This window comes from Belonocnema kinseyi, chromosome 10, assembly GCF_010883055.1.
Source record: "Belonocnema kinseyi isolate 2016_QV_RU_SX_M_011 chromosome 10, B_treatae_v1, whole genome shotgun sequence".
Classification (NCBI taxonomy): Eukaryota; Metazoa; Arthropoda; class Insecta; order Hymenoptera; family Cynipidae; genus Belonocnema; species Belonocnema kinseyi.
Genome location: NC_046666.1, coordinates 63,218,821 through 63,235,067, shown reverse-complemented (window position 1 = coordinate 63,235,067; position 16,247 = coordinate 63,218,821). Strand labels below are relative to the sequence as shown.

General features: G+C 28.8%; 1 protein-coding gene across 1 annotated transcript in view; it reads left to right on the top strand.

Annotated features, from left to right (window-relative positions):
• The first annotated feature begins 588 nt into the window (after window positions 1–588).
• Window positions 589–16,247, top strand: part of LOC117181747 (putative defense protein 3) — an 18,579-nt gene continuing 2,920 nt past the window's right edge. Inside the window, exons 1-2 of the mRNA XM_033374711.1 lie at window positions 589–720; window positions 5,238–5,479. Coding sequence (XP_033230602.1) covers window positions 5,263–5,479 — 217 coding nt within the window. The 5' untranslated portion in view covers window positions 589–720; window positions 5,238–5,262. The remainder of the gene's footprint in view (window positions 721–5,237; window positions 5,480–16,247) is intronic.

The window sequence follows — 16,247 nt, the reverse complement described above, 5'->3', positions numbered from 1 at the left end:
TGAAATCTCATAAATCTGTCAACAATCTGTGATGAATATTTGAAATTTTTGTGAAACGTTTAAAATATTTAAGAAATCTTTGGGAAATTATTTAAAGCCTTGTGTCGTCTTTGAAATCTATCAGAAATCTTTGGAAAATCATTGAAATCTTTGCGAAACCTTCAAAATTTCTGCGAAATCTGTGAAAAATTATTAAAATCTTTGGGCAATCTTTGAAATCTACTTGAAATCTTAATGAAATTTTTTAATCTTTGCGAAATATTCGGAATAATTTTGTAGTATTTGACAATGTTGGTAAAATTTATGAAATCTTTGAAGTATATTTGAAATATTTGTGAAATCCTTGGAAATATGAATTTTAGTATAATATTATTATACTATCTACAATTTGTGCCATTTAATATTAAATGTTTATGCCTCTTCTGCCACCTAAAAAAAGGCTCCGCCGCTTCTGGTATAGTGAAACCCGTAGGAGGAAAATACTGAGAAAAATATAAGGTAAGGTACGCGATCCGGTTATTACATCTAAGAAGGGATCAAGTGAAAGTATCAATTAGCAAAAGTGAATTGAGTACAGCTTTACGATTCAAAGGTGGGATTCAAGCAACTTTTGACTTTCAGCAGCGAATAGGTCACCGCAGTTTCTGTTGAGCGGTTCTTTAACGAACAGTACCTCAGGACTCATTCGCTCTGCGAACATTCAGTATTACATTATTAAGGGTACGTTTTTTTTGTTTTGTTTATAAATATATTTGCAAGCAGCCTTCTGTGAATTATCCTCTCATATTGTACTAATTGTATTTAAAACTGCTTTTTTTTAATTTTGATTATCTTTTTTTTTAATGTTTTTTCCATCTACCAAAAAGTCATGTAACGAAATATCTTACTTGACGTTGTTTCATATCTTAAATTTTAAATTTTGAAAATTAAATAAAAAAATAATCCCTTTTTATAAGAAAAATCGTAAAGAAAACCTTATATCAATTGAGAAAGTTTTTACCTTTTTATGATCTTGAGATTTTGAATGCAAATTTTCAAATGATCTGATTAATTATTATTAAAAATATTATACTGGTTTTATGTTAGTGCTTTTCGCTGGAAATTAGTATTTTTAAAAATTTTCAAAAAATTTCCAATAGTTTGTTGCCGAAAAAAACTGTTTTTCAAGCCAAAAAACAGGTGACACCCCTATATTCTGTAATTGAACCAAGAATTTTAATATAAACCCTTAAAGTTTTAGAGAAGACTTATAATTTATAAAAAATTGAGACTTTGTCACTATTTTAATTGGCTATTTTTAAACAAGAATTATTAGATTTCAAAGATTAAAATTTTTTCAACAGTATACGCATGAAAAAAACTTCAGGATGTAAAATATTCTGAATTTAACGTCCAAGAAATAAAACATTAGAATTTATAAGGAAAAACCTTATTTTCTTTACTTGTTCTAGACTGTTTCAATAGTTTTTATTTATTTAAATTGAAATAGTTTGAAAGAAGTCGGAAAAATAATGTTTTTCCTTATAAATTTAAACAGCACACTTTTTTCGGGGTTAACGTTTTTCACCAGATGTTCACATTTTTTATAAAAAATTATTAGGTTCTGAAGACTCATATTTTCTTTTAATTTTAGGTTACTTAAGCGTTTCGTTGCAAGAAATTCGTATTTTAAAACCAAAATCATTATAATTTGTACAAGATTTGCCATTTTTTAACAGTTTCAAGTTATATTAACGTTTTTCACAGGAAATTAATATTTGATTTTAAAAATTAGGTTTTAAAGAATATTGAAAACTTTTTAACCATTTTGGATTTTGTTAGAAAAACTCTATTTTCAGTAAGAAATCGTTACATTTAAAAAAAGCAAAAGTTTTGTTGTACCATTATTGTAAGTTAGGGTATCGGTTTCCAATTGGGAACGACCCATTGACCAAACAAATTAAGGATGTCCTAGCGACGTCTTTGGGACATCCTTGAGACGTCTTTTATAACATGTTGTTTGGACATCCTAGGGATACTCTTAAAACGTCTAATCTCAGTACGAAAGATGTCCCGAGAACGTGCACGTCTTTAAGACATCTTTAGGTCATCTTTAGGACATTGAACGTCTTAGAGACGTTGGTAGGGCTGACATAAGACGTCCTAGGAACGTTCCAAAGACCTTCTTGGGATTTTCATAGTTTTTTGCCTAGTGGGAATTAATTGTTACAAATATCATTTGAACAAGACATGGAATCCTTGAAGAATTTTGAATTATGTTAGTGTTTTTTGCTGGAAAAAATTGAACGGTTCAAAACAATTGAAAATTGTTGAGTATTGAGAATTGAAGAAAATTAAATCAACTTTCCATGTTATTCAATTTTAATAGATTTAACATTCAAATGTTGAAAATTCAACTTTTAAAAATTGAACTGTTAAAAAATTACTAAAATTGAACATTCTATTTTGAACTGTTGAAAACTATAGAAAAAAGCGAATTTTGTAATTAAAACCAATGCTCAAATTATAATATTACATAATTCTACATAAGAATTTAATAAACAAATATTTCAATCCATACGGAAAAAAGTTGAAAAGTAGATTTTTTCCGAAAATGGGTCACCATTGGCAAAAAATATTTTGACAATTTAATAGGCATCCAATAGATTCTCAGTAGTAAATTTATGAGATTAAAAAAAATTCCACTCTAATTTCTCCCACTTTTAAACATAAAACATTAGGTTTAGCAGAAGATTACAAATCCTAATCAAATTTTCGTTGTTGCTTTGTGTTAGTGTTTCTCTTCTGAAATTGGTATTTTAAATAAAAAATTATTAGATCCTAAAGAATATTTACAATAATTTAATAATTGTTTTATTTCGAATTTAAAAATTAAACTTACAATTTTGAAGAGCTCTAGGTTATATTAATGTTTTTCGTCGGAAATTGGTACTTTTGTCAATTTTCATTAATATCAAAAAGATTACCCTTTCCATACTTTTGTACTATTTTAAATAATAGATACTATGAAATGCAAACAATTTGTATCCAAATTCATTCGATATTTTAATTTAAAAACTGCGTGAAGCAGGAAAAATAATGCCAATCGTTCAGTTAATGTTAATAATAGTCAAAGATATTTAAATATTTGCTTATTCTATAAGTCTTCATAAATTGGATTCACTGTGTAATTGTGTAATTAAAAATAAATATTATTCTCATATAATAAATTTAAATTTGAATGAAAAAGTAATAAATTCAAAAATAATAAATGAACGAAAAAAGGTTTTTAAAAATAGTGAGATAAAAAAGCCCTTTTTCTACAGAATTTTAATGCTTCAAACAAATATTTTTCTGGTAAAATAACTTTGAAATAAAAAAAAAAGAAAACACCAACAAAAATTAAATCGAGACGGATGAACTCTTTGAAAATTCAATGGTTTTGTGTAATTTTCGAGATAAAAATGTCTGGTTAATTTAATTATTCTGCTGATAATGGAGACTTCTTAGTGTACCTAATCGTAAATTTGTCAATGTTTTGTATACATGTTCATTAATGTCTTATAAATTATTTCAGTTATTTCAATTGTTATTATTATTAGTATTATTATTATGTAAAGACATATAAATAAGTACTGTAATTTTAAAACAATTTATATGGTATAAATAGTTTTAAATAAAAAATATATACAAGTCTAGCTACACTTAAATTCTTAATTGCTAGAAGAAAAAGTAAATTATGTAGAAAAATGTAATAATTATTTTTTCTATAAAATTACAAACTATCCTTAAATTTTCATTAAAAATAAGGCTAATATTTAATTTAATATTAATTATATATTCATATTTATCTAAATAAATCTTTGTAGATACATTTTATTTTGTCTTTTTAAGTCACTCTTATTTCTTATTTAATTTTTTTAGTATTATTCTAAAATTATTTTATTTCATACAAAGTTTTTTTAAAGCACTTCCGTTAAAACTTTTTTTCTACACATTTTACAATAAATATTTTTTATTAGTATAATTTAAATAAAAAAGTGTAGATAATTGTTTACTTTGAGGATTTTCTAAAATTTTTGAGAAAATCGTTTAAAACCTTTCGAAATACCTTCTTTCTAATTCAAAACTAAAATATCAGTCGGAAATACTAAAAACATTTGTATTTTGCCCAAAATGGACAAAAATCGTCTAGATGTTGTTTACTTAATAATTGATTGTTTCAGCTTTTTTGTCTTTGAAAGAAATCGTATTAAGAATTTGAACGTGTAAAATGTCGATCAATCATTAAGTTTCAAATAATTTCGAGTTTTCATCTCTATTCTTTATCATTTCAAAAAGAAAATTCCTAGTCTCCATGACAATTTTCACAGAATATTTGGATTTATTGGTTCTGTACAAGACGATGTCGAATTTCATGACGAAAGATGATATATCAGATTATTAATTTTTTAAATAATATTATTAAGCTTCTATTAAGATTGCGAACAAAAATCATAATTTATTCAGGGAAATATTTCATGTTTAAAAAAACAAACCCGGATAATAAGAAGGAATTTATTATAATTGAAACAAATATGAATAGATTACAAATTCTATTCTTGTTATACGTTAATAGATTTCAAGTAATTGTTTTAACAGATGTAAATAATTGTAAGGCAATTTTTAATACTCAGCATTCAAATACTTGGAAATATTTGAGCAATAATAAATAAAAATTTCCATGAATAATATTAACGGGGTGTCTCGACGTTCCGAAATTTTAGGATTTATCCACCCCCTTTTCAGGCTCCGCTAATTTTTCGGGACGAATAGACGCAGCCGAATATTAAAATTAAAATACGTTAAACAACTTTAATTCAATTAATAAATTGTGAATATTTATAAATGCTTTTTTTATTTTAGTTATAAAGCGAAACCTGCTTCAAAACATGTTAGTACAAGTGTTTTAATCAGAATGTGAATATAACTATATTAGGAATATAATTAAATGACAATTAAAAACTAACCTTTATCTACCCCGACTAATGTTTTTCTTTTAGGCTAGAAAAAAGAAAGTAAACAATTGCGAAAGTTAATTATGAATCTTGATAAATTAAAAATAAACGGTCCCTAATTAAAATGGTCTCTCACGTAATTTACAATTGAAATAATGCTTGAGGCAGAAGATAGTCTAATGGGTAAACAGTGGGCTGATTGGTTCCTAAATGGGTGCAGAAATGGAATAAAGGTTTGTACTCGTAATTTATTTTGTGCAGCAACGTGAGAGGAAAAACGATCGTGATGGCCGCTGGAAAACAGTTAGTGATTTTGCTCTCGACCATTGTTGCCTCGTTAACGTTTGCTGACGGATTTCCGGATGGCGCACCAGTAGACGCGTGTGTGAAACCAAAGCCTAATCAGCCTTATCACGGTCAAGCAAAGCCACAACCTTTGGGAACCAACCCTTACACCGTGATCGCCTCTGCAGAACAATACAGTCCCGGTTCCCAAATAACTGGTATGTACTGCCAACGGCAAAACGTCCGTCAACCCATTTTCCATTTTGATCAATTGACCCAGCAGTACAAATTTAGGCGAGACCACCCTACAATAGAAAGGCAACATTTCCATAGAGTTAAACTGCATCAATTTGCAACAAAAAGGAAAGATGTTCGTATTTGAATGACGCTTGCACTGAAAAAAATTTCTTTCGAATTTTGCATGAAAACTAAGCTTACTAAAAACGTAGTAGATTCGTGTTACTTTTCTGACTCAAATTCTATCGAATTTCGTATGGCAACCTTCAATGCCAGAATCGCAAAGCCGGAGTAGGAAGTTCGTTCCCGAGTCGTATTAAGCAATCCTGTCACTACGCTGTCCAAAAACTCTCGGAACCCGTACTCTCTCGGTATGGCCAAGTTGGTTTGGCAAGCGATGCCCCGCCAATGCCGAATTAAGGGAACTCGTGGCCCAGGGCTGCAACGTTTTTGTGGCCCCTTAAAAAAAAGACAGTTTAAGCGCTTTAGTTTTCATAATATTAAATTTAAAACTTTTTGGATTCATTTTAAAAGAACATTTTATATATAATTTAAAATGTCTAAATTAAACAAACTTTGATTTTAAAAAAAATTAACAATTTTTTCGCAGAACTCCGTTCTTGAACTTTTATTATTAAGGGCGGGAAGGGGGGTCCAAGATAAGGCGTTTTTTCGCTATCTTTCTCCGATGACCTTTGCGGGAATATATTATGGATTATGTATATTCCGGAAAGTATTGACTTTTCATTAAAATGTAAAAGGAAAATTTGTTTAAAATTAAAAAATACATTACTTGCAATTATTTTTAAAAATAAATATACAATAGGGCGGAGTGAAAATGATCAAATAAGTCGAATCGTTTGAGCTAAGCAAAAAAATTTGTGGTTTGAATCCGAAAAAAGTAAAAAAAAAAAACATTTTTGAAATCAGTTAATATCTTCTGTTCCCTTTTTTAAATTGAAAATTGAAGATTTTGAATATTCCAAAAAACTTCCCTATTATTTTAAAAATTATGGCGAATTTGTTATATATACATTTTTTGCTACTGAATAATAATACAAAATTATAAATGAAAAAAAATGTATTGTTCAATTTAGAATTTTTTGAAAGTGGTCAAAAACATGTTTTTTGGATTGAGTCCTATGCACATTTGTAATATAAAATCTGAAATATATATATTCAATACAATTTTTAATATCCACCAAATATAATTTGCAATCAAAAATGTATCCCCCCCCCCCCCCCCCCCGATAAGTCTAAAGAATTATTACCTGAACACTTTATTACTTGTTCGCTAAAAAAACGGGATACCATCAACAAGTATCCCCCTACGCATTAACCCCCATTTTTTCCGTCTAAAAGCTTAGTTTTAGCAAGTCGTCTAAATCGCTCCAAACACGTAAAATTGATATTATTTAAACGCTTGAAACATGATTTAAAAAAACTTTTTTTTTTTGAAAAAACAAAATAGCGCTTTTTTTCTATGGTTCAAGCTGAAGACATTTCAGGTTTGACATATTCAACTTGCTTCAAAATGTGTGCATAGGACTCAATCCAAAAAAACATGTTTTTTGGCCATTCTCAAAAAATTCTAAATTGAGGAAAAATTTGTTTTTTTAATTTATAATTTTTTATTACTATTCATCAGCAAAAAATGTACATAGAAAAAAGTCGCCATAATTTTCGAAGCAATAGGGAATTTTCAGGAATTTTCGAAATTTTCAATTCAAAAATGGGAACTGAAGATATTAACCGATTTCAAACACTTTTTTTTTAGTTTTTTCGTGTCTCAACTCAGAAATTTGTTTTGCTCATCTCAAAAGATTCGACTAAGTTGATCATTTTCACTCCGTCCTAATATACAAGTGCATGTCGAATAATGAAAATATTAAGATATTAAAAACCGTCAAGCAAAAGTTATTCACACATATAGTAAATAACTTTCATCTTCTTTAAAAATTAAATACAGCAAACAGGCAACTTCTTTGAAGTATGTTTAAAATAAAAAGTATATACCATAAATTACAATCGCATGCAAGAAACAATTATGAATAATAACATTGTCATATAGCGCCTTAAATTCATATTTTTACTTACTTTTAAATGTTTCTGTTACGGCAAACCGCGCATGAGCATGTACACAATTTCCAACCAACTTTGCCATACCGAGAGAGTACGGGTTCCGAACATTTTTGGCCGAATTAGTGGGGAGGTTTCTTCGTATGACTGGGAAACGAACTTCCTACTCTGGCTTGCGAACTTCGCTTACGCATTTATCATTTTGGCATTCAACACTATCACACTATAATTGCTATATTTTATTCAAAAACGCGTCGTTATTCATGCCCAAATCACATGAAAAAGTCTCTAACGAAATTGATAGTGACATCTCATACTTAATTCGAAAGACATTTTTTTCAGGGTGTGTATCCAATTAACTATCCTTATTCTAGCGGACCTCGTGAACGTAACTATGCTCATTTGCCTGACCGTAAATTCTCCACAATACTCATCGCTCCGTTAGATTTATTCAAATTTTCACATAGAGCTCAAAACTCTTTTTATCTTTTTACACATTTATAATGCGCACTAGCTATTCATTTTACAGGAAGGGCGATTGAAGATAAGGTCCAAAACAGGAACTCCATGAGTAGTTCGCACTTTGTAGTCGAATTGCAATTTGAATGTTTCTGATATAGGAATAATATTTTCTCATTTTGAAAGAGAAAACAAAAAACTATCTATATATAAAAACAATTTTGAGATTTATGTGAAATTTTGAATAAATGTGAAAAAGGATGAAAATGTGACCTAGCGGTACCATTGAACGGAACGGGCACTACGTGCTAACTTTACGATCAAGCAATTTCGTAACCGTTCCGTTCTCGTAGTCCGCTAGGGTATATTTTCATCCTTTTTCATATTTATGAAAATATCATATAGAATGCAATACTCCTTTTATCTCCTAACATATTTATATTTATGTTTATATATTTATTCATGTCTTAAAAACTTTAGAATTGAAAGCTGAGTGCGACAGTCCGACGTGCAATACTATTCGTCCCGCTGCCGCACACAGCTTACAATTTGAAATTATTGAAATGTTTTAAAAATATTAAAAAGTTTTGAGTTCTATGTATGTGAAATTTTAAATAAATGTTAAAATATAAAAACACGCCGTAGCGAGCCCAGTGAACAGGACGGTCACTTTACGATCACGCAATTGGGTAAGACTTCCATTTACGACGTCTAACAGGGAAGAACTTCGGGGATGCAAAGCCTAGGCTAAAGCCATCATTGTTCTACTTTTCAGAAAGAGCACTTAATTTAAGAAAAATTAACTTTCCTCAGGGATCACTTATATATTTTCTTAAATATTTATTTACTTTAGTACTATTTTTTTTTTAAATATTCTTAACTTCTTATGAACCCATATGAGCCATGACCAATAAGGTTGTTCAAAAAATCCAATTATGAATAATTTTTTCCTACTAACTCATTCAAAGAAATTTTGTTTATATAATCGTACAGTTAGTCATTTCTGATAAAAAATATACTTTTCAACAATTTACCAAATGTTTAAACAATAAATTATTATTTACTTGTAACTTTTTATTATCTATCCCATTTTGTAAAAAATTATTTTTTTGAATAATTAAAAAAAAATGTTCTTCTAAAATAAATGTTTGAAATTGATTTTCTGTAATTAATGCGGTAATTTGACACTGTCAGGAGCAAACATTTTTGTTGAAATCATTATCCAATTATTGAAGCAACTTTCTAGAGAACTAATGTATATTTTTATAGAAATGAAAAAAAATAATTCTAAAACAAAATTTATTTAAATGCAACGCTCATTGTTAAATAATTTCAAATCGACAAAATTGAAAGTATTTTCTGTAGAATAAAGTAATACACAAGAAACAAACTTTTTATAATCACTGTGAAAAAATTGTTTGAACAAGTTAATATTAATTATTTCAAGAATTTGTATAAGATTAAAAAATTGAACGATAAGCGACATACTTAATTAAATTGATAAAAAGTATACTTTGTATCCTCTTTTCACCCAAATTAACAACTAAGTCTTTATACATTGTTTAAACAATTAGTTAATGGTTTCATCATAATCTGTTGCCTTCAAAAATGCGAAATCACTACACAAATGAGAGAAAAAGATAAGAGTAAAATATTTATTTAAGAACTAATATATAAAAAAAAAATTATTTGACTTAATCCGAATTTTTTTAAGGGACTTTGAAAAAATTATTTAAACAGTTGAATATTAGCCTAAAATGCATAAAAGCATTGTATAGGTTAATATCCCAAAAAAGTGGAAAAAATGTTCAAGTTGGTTAATATTTCTTAATCTCTTTTTTTTTTAGATAAACATTGAATTTTATGAAAATTACAAAGAAAGTTATACTAATTTAAAAATGCATAACGAATATTTTGTGTGTAGTTTCTATTAGTAAAGAGAATGCAAAATTATAAATTAAAAATAGATTTGTTTTTCACATTTATAAAATTTCTAAACTGAGCAAAGAATCGTTCAGTTATAAAATGTAGAAAGGAAAATAAAATTATACTTCCGAGAAAAATCAGTGCTGAATTAAAGCCTGAGAATTTGGTTTAAAAAATAGTATTACAATCGAAGATTAAAAATCAACTTTTCAGTTTAAAATGAAAAATTTACTTTCTTAGAGTGGATTTTTTTTTGTTTAAGAAAAAATTTGATTCTGAGATACTGCCGTGTGGAAATGTGGCGCGAAAAGTTTAATTTAAAAAAGTTGTGCAGTTCAGAAAAAATGGAGGGTCATTTTTTGGCTCGAGGCGCCTGTTTCCTCAACTTGACAGTGATTTAATTCAAAATTTCAATAAAAAGATGTAAATGAAAAGTAGATTTATAGTTAAGTTGAAAAAAAGTGTGAAAGGGGATGGAGTTTCGAATAGCGTAAGCCGCTGATTCTTTTGAGGCTCCGTATACTCACGTATTTTGATGCTCTGATTACAAAAATGATAGTGAAAATTGGCGACTAGTCGATTCTCATGGTAAAAACCATGAAAAATCCATAAAAATCATGGTTTTTTAATGTTTATCCTAGTAAATAATAAAATTGACCTTCCATTATTTCTGTGACCTGTCGCAGGGGGACCTTCCCGCCCCCCACGGGACATTGAAAAAGGGGCAAGGGTGTGACTTTACATTGTTTCTGTGACCTGTCATCGGGTGCCTTCCCGCCCCCTACGGGACTTTGCAAAGGGGGCAGGGGTGTGATCTTACATTATTTCTGTGACCTATCACGGGGGTGCCTTCCCGCCCCCCACGAAACGTTGGAAAAGGGGCAGGGGTGTGACCAAAGTTATTTACCGCTCAGTCATTAACATGTCACTTGAAGGAAGGGGATTTTGGAAAGGGGGTCGGATGTGACCAAAATTATTTGCCCCTCAGTCATTAACATGCCAATTGAAGAAAGGGGACTTGGAAAGGGGGCCGGATGAACCCAACGTTTTTTTTGGATGCGCTGATTACGAAAGTGATAGTGAAAATAGAAATGGCAAAGATCAATACGCAAAATGTCGAAAAATATTTCAAATATGAATTGTACATCTTGAAGAGGAGTCCACACGAGCAACATTGCAGACCATCTGTGCCAATTTTTGTGGCGTAGACGCATTCGTAAATTAGATGCTGATCCATTTAACCAGTTCATTACAGACATTAAACATTATCACCCTGGCAATTGATTATCTTCTGTTTTTTAAATAAAAAAATAAAAATCTAAACAAAAAAACAAAAAAATCAAAATCTGAAAAAAAAACTAAAAAAAATTACAAAACATGAAAAATAGAAAAAAATGATCTTCAAAATTCTCTAAACTTCCCGTGGTGAAGAGCGTAAGTAGATACCAAACCGAAACCAATTGAGATACGATTTTAATCCTTATAATGTTAATTTTGTCGAAAAGTATCACTCACAGAAAAAAAATTTTCAGATCAAAAATCTGTATTTCGATGAGTTCTATAACTTTTCTCTCAGAATTTTTTTTATTTTGCATATTAGCTGAGATAATCGCAAAAAACTATGATTTTTATGGTTTTTCATGGTTTTACCATGCAAATCGACTAGTCGCAAATTTTCACTATCATTTGATAATCAGCGCGTCAAAATACATACATATACATAGTGTGAACGAAATCGTCCGTTTACGCTATTCAGAACTCCATCCCTCTCCTATAACAATATATATTATATTGTATCGGATTTTCTTATAGGAGGTAAATCGATCAATTTCGAATTTTATTGTATATTTTTGAGTGATTTTGAATTAATACTGTCAAATATTAGCTAAAGAATAGATATTTTTCTAAAGTTTTGCTTATTTTTGGTAAGAATTTTCTATATATTTTCCGGTGACAAAACTGGATTAAGTTTAGTGATATTCAAATCACTAATTAATTGTTCGAGGTCCAATACAGATTACAGAGTTCAGTTTTATACCACGCGCTTTATCAATAGAAAGAAAGGTTTTTATATCCAGCCCAGTAGTGAAATTGCATACCAAATTTATTCATCAGTTTCTACATTCGTAAATCTCTGTCATGTGCAGAAAAAATTTTTTCAGCATTCAATGACTCGATTATGTAATTCGTTGATGAAATAAATTTAAATACGAAAGTGGCAAAACGTGTACATAACAAATAAAATTATAACATTTTGAGAAAGAATATTTTCTGTACTACAAAAATAAAGTCTTACTTTTCATTTGTATTAAACCCAGATTTTTCATATAAACAATCTTTTAATTATTTTTTGAAAAAAGTCAGAATAGTCACATTGTCCTAAACCTTTAAGTATGGACTTGAATTCAATTTTGCGCTAACATAAACCTGAGGTCTCACAGACTGCTGTATATGTTTATAGCTTAATAAATATGAGAATAAGTTTTTGTTATCTAACTTATACCAGTATGTGAGGGAAAATTGTAATAAGTAAGAAATTAATCAATTTAATTTAACCTATCTCGGCAAAAGGCATAACTAAAACTAAACGGTGCCTCGAGAATGTCCAGGTTGGGGGGGGGGGCACATATCAGAAGAAAGGTGAGGTCTGTGAGACCGCACGTACTTATTTCAAGGTTAATGACATTATTTCATCAATTTCGTAAAGAAAGATTATTTTTTCTTGGAACTTACAAAACTCTTTTATAAATAGAAGAATTTAACGTCTCGTCTGAACTTGAACATTTATTTAGCAAAGTATTTTCAAGTATAGGTCTTACTAGTTTTTTAAGGGAATTATAGCCCAGTAAGGTCTTTATTAATTGTCATTTACCTTCTAAACTTCATCCAGAGTACTACGAGCAGGTTGTATCGATTTTCAGTATCACGCCAAAGAATATAGAGAATTTGTGTCTTTCATGATAAAATACATTGTACGGCTGACACGAAGATGAGAGAGAAATTATGTTCGTGGTGACTATGTGAGTTTGAGTAATGAGTGATGATCAACTATAACACGCGACATCTTAACCTGACATTTTTTACTTCTTCAGCGTGACCTTGGCACCGTCTAAATTTAATGGAAAGTGAAACCATCAAATTTAAAAGTTGAATAATTTAAAACTGAAGGCATCAAGGTAACTACAATATAGGTTTCATCATAAAAATTTAATTATACTTTTAAAAATTGAAATGATGTTATTCCAAAAGCACTATCTAAAGTTTTTCAGAAGAGACAAAAAACGTTCTGAAACACCAAATATCTTTTTTAAAGTAACTAGTTATCAATAGTGCTACATTACAAAAAAATGAACTGATTGTTGTTATCGTTCCAAATACATATTTTTCCTAAGTTACTTTTGCAAAAAGAGTAACTATAATTACGTTTTAGTTACGTTTGTATTGAAAAAATATATATGCGAAACATACACCAAGGGAAGTAATTCACGCTAATTTCTGTCAGTTTAGTAAAATTTTTTCTCAAATCACTTTTTAGTCCCTTTAAGATAAAATTACTATAGTCATTTTAAAATATAAAAAACCAATTTAGTCACTTTTTTTAAATTCTTTTAAATTCCTATGAATTATTTTGAACTTTAAATATAATAAATGTTTGCATTTTTTTTATTTACTTATTCCATTCATTTCCATTTATTTAAATTTAAATGATTTTGTTTTATTTCAAACATTTATTTCTGCTTACATGATTTTTTTTTTCGTTTTGCATACCTTCAAGAATTTGGCTCACTTTATTCAAAATATAATGCATTTCCTAAATTTGGTCAAATATTGTCGAATTGTCAATTGATTTTGAACTTTTTATATTTATTTTTAATTTTGATGAATTTCATCGAATTCTTGTTATTTCCCTTTAATTTATTTAAATTCACTCTTAAAATTAATCTTAACTCTCATTATTTTATAGCGATTTTTTTTAATATAGAATACTTTGGAGTACCATTGATTATTGTTTTAACTTTCACCAAATTGTTTTAAATCCCCTTAGATTTTTCTTATCAACTGGAATTATTTTGAATCTCCTTAAATTAACTTAATACTACTCTATTAATTGGATTTTGAAACATTCTTTTACGATTTTTTTAATGCAGGCTGAAGTTTTTTAAACTCATTTTGAATTTTTAGGAATTGTATCATTCTCTTTTAAATTCCCAGTGGGCACATAGGTTAAAGAATATCACTAGAACGAATCAAACCCATCCTAAGTCAACCCAAATAATGTTCTATAAATATACAATATTTGATCTGACTTAGGGCGTTCTTAAAACGTTATAAAGACGTCTTTTAACTTTTACGCCTAAGGAAGGTTTTTAGGATATTCCAATTACGTCCTTAAATATCGTGCTCACTAGGTTCCCTTCGATTTTTAGGAATTTTAACCAATTCTTTTGAATTTCCTTGAATTATTCAAAATTCACTTTAATTTTACTGAAATCAGTGGAATATTTGCGATTTTTAAAAATATATTTCAATTCATTTGATTTCATTTGCAATTCATCTTGAACTCTTATTATTTATCCTGAAGTCTTAATAACAATTTTCAATTCCTTCAAAAATTTTTTATTTTTCAACTCAAGCAGAATTATTTTGAATAACCTTGAGTTCTTCGAAATTTTTCCCAATTAACTCAATTCTATTCAATTTGATTGATTTTGTATAATTTTTTTTAGTTCTTTTTACATTCCCATTAGAGGAGGTATTAGCTTTGTGTAAAATGTGACGCCCCCCCCCCCCAGTTTTTGTCAAATGTCCACGTTTTGAGACCCCCTGAATCTAAAAAACAGGTTTTTACGAATGTGTCTGTCTTATGTCTGTCTGTATGACTGTCTGTATGACTGTCTGTATGACTGTCTGTCTGTATGTATGCATGTTAGCCAGCCATTTTTGATAAAAATTCAAAAAGTGGGCACATTTTGAATATTTTTGCGACAACTTTTTGCAAATTTCAAAAAATCTCTGTACGGTTATTCATAGTATTCAAAAAGTCGAACAATTTAACCTAATGACTTTTTCCAAAAATTCAAAAATTACTAGAGTTATAACATTTACAAAATTCAAAAAAACACGGAAATGAACATTTTATGCCAAATAACGCACGATATGAAAAAAGTCAAGGGAAGAAAAATTTTGCTTTTTGAATGCCCTACAAGATTATCACAACAACTTTTTGAATTTTCTTGAAAAATCAAATTTTCAAATTTTGACAGCATACAAAATAATAAAAAATCCAAAAATTACATTTTTCGGCCAAACTGTGCAAAATATGGTAAAAAAAGAATGAATCAAAATTGTGCATTCGAAAAAAGTCTACAAATTTATTATCAAACATTTTTTGATGTGATGCGTAGTTTTGGCTTTAATCATGAAAAACGCCATAACAGTAAAAAAATGTGCCCGCTACGTGGGCACATTCTTATTATCACAACTTTTGTCTTTTAATTTCTTTTTCGTCTCGTGTATGGTGTTTCAAAAAAATATAATTTCTTATGTTTTAAAGATATTTTTTCATGATTAAAACTAAAAACAGAACTATCAAAAATTATTCATGACAAATAAATCATTTTTACATTCTTATCAGAGAAGGTATTAGATTTGTATAAAATTTGACGCCCCCTCAGTTTTTGTCAAAAGGTCCACGTTTTGAGACCCCCTGAATCCGAAAAACAGGTTTTTACAAATGTGTCTATATGTCTATCTGTCTGTCTTTATATCTGCCTGTCTGTGAGCACGATAACTTTTGAAAAAATTAATCTATTAGATTGGCTTTTGGACCACTCTTTCAGTGTCCTAAAACTAAAGGTCCAGTTCGTTAGCCAGCCATTCTAGATAAAAATTCAACAAATGAGCGCCGTTTGTATATTTATGAGACCATTTTTTCAGAATTCAAAAATTCTCTGTACGGTCATTCATAGTATTTAAAAAGTCGAACAATTTGTCTAATGACTTTTTTCATAAAATAAAAAATTATTAGAGTTATAGCATTTATAAAATTCCAAAAAACACACGAAAATGAACCTTTTAAGCCAATCAACGGACGATATGAAGGAATGGCAAGAGAAGAAAAAGTTTGATTTCTACATGCCCTAAAAGATTATCATGAGAACTTTTTGAATTTTTTTGATAAATCAAAAATTAAATTTGGATAGCATGAAAAATAATGGAAAATCCAAAAGTTACATTTTTTCATGCAACATTTTCACAGTATTTCAAATATTCCCAAATATAATA